At 60.9% G+C, this 7,167-nt stretch overlaps 1 protein-coding gene across 1 annotated transcript; it reads right to left on the bottom strand.

The window, feature by feature from the left end:
* Window positions 1-368: 368 nt before the first annotated feature.
* SLC16A8 (solute carrier family 16 member 8) lies at window positions 369-5,753 on the bottom strand. The gene is made up of 4 exons (XM_017963644.5): window positions 5,540-5,753; window positions 4,752-4,895; window positions 3,669-4,508; window positions 369-936 (listed from the first exon to the last, which is right to left on the bottom strand). The coding sequence occupies exons 1-4, from the start codon at window positions 5,751-5,753 to the stop codon at window positions 620-622; spliced, it is 1,515 nt and encodes a 504-aa protein (XP_017819133.2). The 3' UTR covers window positions 369-619.
* Between the last annotated feature and the right edge of the window lie 1,414 nt (window positions 5,754-7,167).

Genomic DNA, 7,167 nt, shown 5'->3' on the forward strand with positions numbered 1-7,167 from the left:
AGACCGACCCTGATCCTTAGACTGCTCGCCACCCCCTACTGCCTGCAAGCAGCCCCCAACCTTGAGCCCTAGTTGCTCCCAACCCCTCATCCCTTCCACGGAAAACAGCAGATGCTGGCAAGGGAGCTTCAGCAAACAGCTTTGAGCAGTGGGGCTGGGCTCAGTGTCCCATGCCCACCCAGCTGTCTCTACACCTGGGAATGATGGGTCTCTCTTCATCTAGCTCTGACACTTCCTCCCAACCCTGCCCACCTAGAAGCCAGCTTAGGGGCCCTGGAGAGAGAACCTCCCAGACTCCCTCCCACCCCCCTGCCCCCCAACTCAGGTGGCAGCCGGATCCTGGGCAGAGGCAGAGGAACAGAACCTCCTGTTGTTCAGCTGAGCTTTATCAACAGTGTCCTTTTGCTGCGTAGCGGCTTCACAGGTAATGGGGTGGGGCCTGGTGGGGCTTGTGGAACAGATGAGGGAGGCAGTTCCCGGACACCCGGCGGATCAACTGGAGCTCAGACATAGACCCGGGGAGTGACCACCCCAGGCCGGCCTCCCAGCATACCAGGCCCTCTGAGGCAGGAGGCCATGTTCTCAAGTCACTGGGCCACACCACCCAGTGCACCCTGAATTACACAGACTCGGCTGCCAGCCTTGGCCCTGCCTCCACCTCTGGTTCCATAGGCCCATCCCGAGGGCTCAGCTCCTCCAGGGCCTCTAGGTTGCTGGGTTCCTCCTCAACGGCAGGCAGGGGCTCAGAGTCCCCTTTGGCCTCAGCGTCCTCAGTGTCACTGGCTCCGCCCTCAGTGCCTGGGCCTGACGGGGCAGCTTTAGCACAACGCAGGCAGCAGTTGGTGGCGACAGCCATGAAGACCCCGGCCAGGGCCACCTCAGAGCCGGCCAGGTAGAAGATGACCTCATAGTTCTTCAGTGCATCCACCAGGCGGCCTGCGGAGGGGGAGGGGAGGCAGAGGTAAGAGTCGTTGGGGTTCCCCCTCCCTTCCCTGCACTCTCAGGTAAAGGGTGGTGCCACTGACTTGGTGAGGCTCATGGTGACACACACATGCCCACTCTTTATTCCTGTTTTACAGATGTAAAACCCCTGTGGATTTTGCCATTTGAAACCTTAAAAATGTCACTTGCTCTCCCTGCACCTCAATTGCCTAAGTGATACCGGGCTTTTGGTGAGGCGTCCCCTCCACCCTCTGATTCCCAGGATGTGGTGGCACGCACCTGTAGTCCCAGCCACTAGGAGGCTGGGGCAGAAGAATCACTTGCACCAGGAAGGTGGAGGTTGCAGTGAGCCAAGATCATGCCACTGCACTCCAGCCTGGGCGACAGAGGGAGACTCGGTCTCAAAATAAATAAATAAATAAAAAATGAGGAGGTGTGACATGCCAGCAGAGGAGCATAAATACGTAGAGGAAATAGATTTTGTGTCTATTTTTTTTTTTTTGAGACAGGCGCCATCTCGGCTCACTACAACCTCCACTTCCCATTTCAGGTGATTCCTCTGCCTCAGCCTCCTGAGTAGCTGGGACTACAGGTGCATGCCACCACACCTGGCTCATCAGAGGGTTGAGGGGATGCCTCACCAAAATAGTGGCCTGTGACTTGCTTGGCAGTGGCGCATCTGGGGTGGGAGCAGGGAGGGGGCCCTGGGCTTAGCTCTGCCCTCCTGGGGGCCTCCACCTCTTGCTGTTTCCATGTAAATGCCCTGGTCCTCAGGGACTTGGCTTAGTCCTCCCACCCCTCTGTCCCAGGAGGCCCATGAGCGCCCAGATGGAGCTGTCATCAGCACAGGCAGGCTTGTGGGCCAGTGACTCGTTTCCTTCTCTATTTCTCGAGGCGTCTGTCACTTGCACATACTACTTTCATACTTAAGAAAGTTTCTCTCTCTTTTACTATGTTTTTTAGAGATGGGGTCTTGCTATGTTGCCCAGGCCGGTCTTGAACTCCTGGGTGAGTTCAAGGGATCCTCCTGACTTGGCCTCTCAAAGTGCTGAGATTACAGGTGTAAGCCACTGTACCTAGCCTCAGGAATTTTTTAATTTTTATTTATTTATTTATTTGAGACAGAGTCTCACTCTGTCCCAGGCTCAAGTACAGTGGTATGATCTTGGCTCACTGCAACCTCCACCTTATGGGTTCAAGCAATTCTGCCTCAGCCTCCCAAGTAGCTGGGACTACAGGCACAGGCCACTATGCCTGGCTAATTTTTTGTATTTTAGTACAAAACAGGGTTTCACCATGTTGCCCAGGCTGGCTGTGAACTCAGGCAGTCCTCCCACCTCGGCCTCCCAAAGTGCTGGGATTACAATGTGAGCCACCGCACCCAGCCCTGGAATTATTTATTCTTTTGAGACAGGGTTTTGCTCCATTGCCCAGGCTGGAGTATAGTGGTGCATTCTTGGCTCACTGCAACCTCCACCTCCTGGGCTGAGGCCATCCTCCCACTTCAGCCTCCTGAGTAGCCGGAACCACAGGTGCATTCCACCACACCCAGCTAATTTTTGTTTTGTTGTGTTTGGTAGAGACAGGAGTTTGCCATGATGCCCTGTCTAGTCTCAAACTCCTGGCCTCAAGTGATCCTCCTGGCTTAGCCTCCCAAAGTGTTGGGATTACAAGCATGAGCCACTAGGAAAATCTGTCAATTGCAGATATTTTTTCCTATTCCACCCCTATTCACACAAGTAATGGAAGACGGTTTCTTGAGTCCTGGGCAGCTGGTTTTGTGGGCTGCCCACACACTGACTCAGGGGCTTTGTCCTTCTCACTGGACAGAGCTCGGAGAGGGCACTTGGCTAGCCCAGCCCTGGAGAAAGGACAGGCAGCTCATCCTATCTCAGTGTAGCCTGGGACCCTCCACAGGGTGACCCCACTTCACTGTCCCATCCCACGGCCCTCTGGCCTCTGGGACTCAAGGGCAGGCTTCCTGGTGTTTCAAGATAACCTGACAACCCAGGAAGACCCCCGCATCCCCCACTCCCACCTTTCCAACTTTGGTTCCTGCCTTGCTTGCATAAGGACACTGTTCCCCACACAAACCCTTCCTGTCCATGCTGTGCCCTTACCTGGAGGATCTTCCAGGAAGCCCTCCCTGACCACCCTCATAATGATGACTTTGTAAGGGTGACAGTGACATGCCAGCAGCCCGTCTGCACAGTGAAAGATACCAGCACCTCTCCTTCTTCCCATCTGCCCGCTAAGCACCCCCACTCTGGGGTTTCACAAAGATATTGTCCCCATTCCAGTCGCCCTTGGAGGCTGGGGAAACTGAAAAGCACCCAAAAGCAGCGTTCTAAAAGCATGGGCATTTAGCACCAGGCACACCGAGGCTCTCATTCGGGGGCTGCAACTCACGCTAAGCCTCGGTGCCTCAGTTTCCTCATCTGCAACATGAGATTAAGCACCTGCACTTCAGACGGCCTTGTGTCAACTGCTTGGCATGGTGGAACCGGCCAGTATCAGTGTTGCTTTCTTCCCTGCACCTTCCTTTGCTTTTCTGGCCGCACCCAGAGCAGGTGGTCTGGCTTGGAGGAGGAACTAACTGGCCAGGGAGTCCACCCACCGGCTGCCCCTTCCCCTCATCCCTGGAAGTTCCATCTGAGACAGGGAGGAAGCTTCCTTCCGTCTAAGGGGCACTAGGCTTCGCCACCCCCTCTTCCTTCGGGGCGCACCGGCAGAGGGCGGTCCGATGAGCACCGCCACGGCCTCCAGGAGCAACACCAGGCCCAGCGCACTGGGGAAACGGGGCGCGCCCACAGCCGCCATGAGCACCTCGAACTGCAGCGCGCCCACCATGCCATAGGAGAGGCCGAAGGCGACGCAGAAGGCGACGAGGGCGCCGTAGGAGCGTGCGCGCGCGCTGCTCAGGTCCGTGAGCCCGTTGGCCAGCAGGGCCAAGCTGAAGAGATACGGGACGTGCGGTCGCAGACGCGCCAGGCCCGCCAGGGCGCCGCACGCAGGCCGCGCGACGATATCCACGAAGCCCACGATGGACAGCAGGAAGGCGGCGTCGGTGTCGGGCACGCCCGCGTCCTTAGCGTAGTTCACCAGCAGGATGGCGGGGACGAACAGCCCGAGCGCCATCAGGAACTTGGTGACGGCGTACACGGCGAAGGCGCGGTCGGTGCACACCGCCACGTCCAGCAGGCGCCGGCGGGGCCGGGCCCTCGAGGGCGCCTCGCGCAGCTGCAGCCCCGCGCCGTCCGCCTCCGGCTCACCCGGAGCGTCCCCCGCGCGGTCACCGGCGCTGTCCCTGCGCGGTCGCGGGCCCGGCCCGGGCGGCGGCCTCATGACAGCCCCGCAGGCGCAGCAGTGCAGGAGGAGCCCGCCGAGCAGCAGGAAGCCGCCGCGCCAGCCGAAGCGCTCCAGCAGCTGCTGGCCGAGCGGCGACAGCGCGGACAGGAACACGGGGCTGCCTGCCGCCGCCAGCCCGTTGGCCAGGGGCCGCCGCCGCTCGAAGTACAGCCCCAGCATGATGAGCGACGGCTGGAAGTTGAGGGCCAGGCCCAGGCCTGCGGGCGAGGCGGCGCTGTGCCGGGGTCCCCGGGGAGCCCCTCCCCGGCCCCCACAGGAGGGAGGGGCCAGGCCCCGACGGGACGGGCAGACCCGGGACCCCGCAGACCGGGAACTCAGCAGACCTGGGAACCCAGCCGAGGGACTTCGAAGACCGTCCGTCGTGGGGCAACCGAGGACAGATCTTGCAGCAAGCACCCCCGACCCCCAACCCCGCGGGGAGAAGACCAGGAGGTCCTCACCTGTGAGCACCCCAGCGGTCAGGTAGAGCTCCAGGAGGCGCGTGGCGAAGGAAGCTAGGATCATGCCCGCGGAAGCCAGCAGCCCACCCACTAGCATCACCGGGCGACAGCCAAAGCGGGTCACGAGGATGCTGGACACGGGGCCTGTGGGCAGGGTAGGGTCACCACCCGAGCCCTGGAATGGCTTGAGTCCGCTAAGAAATAAGGTCATCTCTGGCTCAGGGATCCAGAGAGGAGGGAATTGTCTGGCCAAGGTCACACAGCTTGGAGGGGACAGGCCAAAGGGACAGCACCCTGCGAGGGCAAGGAGGTGTCCTGGCCAGAGCACCCCATCCCCACCCCTCCTAAGAATCCAGACCCCAAGCAGAGGGGTGGCTTCCACACCCCTTTAACCTTCGCAGCCTCCAGGTCCCGCCAGGCACAGCCTGGGATTCCCCTTCAGCTCCGCCTCCCAGGATGGGAACTCCAGCAAGCCCCCACCTACAGGTGTTCAGGGCTGCGGGGAAGACAGGTGTTTCTGTAGACCTCAGTTTCCCCACCTCTACAATGGGCGGGTGTGGGTCTCAGAAGGGGCCCTCTGAGCTCTCAGGGCAGCCCTCAGGGCCGGTCCCGCCTCTGGCCGCTGTTCCCCTACCGCCCTCCCTTCCCCTCTTTCTGATGCCAGGGTTTCCACCCGAAGGAAGGGATTTCCGAGGCCGCCCCGAGGGGGTCGCTCAGGGGGTCGGGTGTCTGCTGGTTCCGGTTCCCAGGGGCCCCGGGGAGGCGGAGGGTCGGGCGGGGGCACTGACCCGTGCCGTAGAGCATGGCCAGCATGATGGAGGACACCCAGGCCGTGTCGCTGTAGCCGGCGCCGAAGTCGCGCATGAGCGCGCGGAAGAAGACGCTGACGGCTTTGGGGAAGCCGTAGGCGAAGCCAGTGACCACGAAGCAGGCACCCAGCACCACCCAGCCCCAGCCGCCGTCTGGAGGGCCCTCGCCCCGCCGGGGGCCGCCAGCGCCCATCGCTGCCTCTGTTGGGGGGGGGCGGGGACAAGAGGGAGTGGCTGGGCCGGAAGCCCAGAGAAGGAGGGGGATGGAGACGCATATGGGGAAACTGAGGCACAGGGCTACCCACGTGAGAGTGGCTCAGGTCATGGAACCAAAAGGGGAAACAAAGGTAGGACTCTCACCCCAAGTCTCCTCCTGCAAAGGACGCTGAAGGACAACGGGAGGACGACGGGTCCCACCTGACTCTGCACCTCGGACAGGCTCCCTCTGGAGAACACTGCTGGCCACTCCTGGCCCCTCGGGACCTCAGGTGGAAGGCGTGGGGAAGTGGAGATTCGGGCAGCAGGTGTGTGCCTGGAAGTGGGCGTCCAGCGCCGAAGTCGTCCTGTAAGCCGGAGGGTCTCCGGTATCACGGAAGAAACGCAGAGCCAGATGCCTCTGGAAAGGGCCAGTGTGCGTGGAGTGTTGTTTCCTCTTTAGCCTTGCATCATGTTCCTGTTTCTCAGTGATCAGAAATGACTATTGTCATTAGAACACTAAGGGGACAAAAGCCACCTTCAGCAGATATCAGCCAGGGGAGCTGAGTTCCCATGCATCCCAGCTCAGCCATGGATTCGCTCCTGACTTGGGCCGGTCCCTTCCCTCTCTGAACCTCAGTTTCCTCCGATGTAAGATGGGTGATTGATCACCCCCAGGCCAACTGGGAATCTTGGGGGAGAGGGGTCAAGTCTCTGGCTTCTGCCAGACAGGTGCCGCCCTTAGGAGCACTGAGAGAGAGGCCTGCCCTCCAAACCTCAGCCCCTCCGTGTACAGAATGGCTCCAAAGCCTGTCTCATATCTGGGGCTCCGCCCAGGACTCTCGCAGTGGCTACAAGCGCCCCCATAAGGGAAGAGGAGGGTGGACTCAGAGACAGGTGCACCAGGAGTCGGGGGCTGGCGATAGCCTCCTCCCCTCCTGTCTGGAGTGTCCCTCCTGGCACTGAGCAGTGCCACCCCCCCCCCCCCCAGGGCATCTGGAACTCTGCCCCTCCTTCACTAGGACCTGTTTGTGGCTTTTCCTGTCTGTTGTCCTCTTGTCAAAGGGGCAGCCACTTGAAGGTGGAGACGGGAGGGTCATCCCAGGCAGCTCTCACCTCACACTCACCTGAGCCCGCCTCGTGGGTTTGGGGGGGTCCAGCCTCACATCTCCTGAGGCCTGCAGGGAGGGGCCACCTTCGAGGCTCCCTGTGAAGCTTACCCGGATGAGGGCTGCAGACGCCCCAGCTTCCCACCAGCCTGGGCTGAGCCTCTGGCTGACTTCCGCCTGACGCACCCTCCCCTAGGCCTGGGGCTTAGCGTGTGTGCCCCCTCCACACCCCACCCCTGCTAAGAGGCTTTTGTCCAGGAGGGGAGAAGAGACTGAGAGCCCCAGGCCAGGCTGGGCCTCTCC

Source organism: Callithrix jacchus, chromosome 1, assembly GCF_049354715.1.
Source record: "Callithrix jacchus isolate 240 chromosome 1, calJac240_pri, whole genome shotgun sequence".
Lineage (NCBI taxonomy): Eukaryota > Metazoa > Chordata > Mammalia > Primates > Cebidae > Callithrix > Callithrix jacchus.

Excerpts from the sequence above, each read along its gene's own strand:
- SLC16A8 (XM_017963644.5), bottom strand. The coding sequence starts at position 5,753 with ATGGGCGCTGGCGGCCCCCGGCGGGGCGAGGGCCCTCCAGACGGCGGC. Across the intron at positions 4,896-5,539 it reads GGCCATGCTCTACGGCACGG|GCCCCGTGTCCAGCATCCTC; the intron begins GTCAGTGCCCCC and ends CCCTGCCCACAG. Across the intron at positions 937-3,668 it reads CATCGGACCGCCCTCTGCCG|GCCGCCTGGTGGATGCACTG; the intron begins GTGCGCCCCGAA and ends CCCCCTCCGCAG.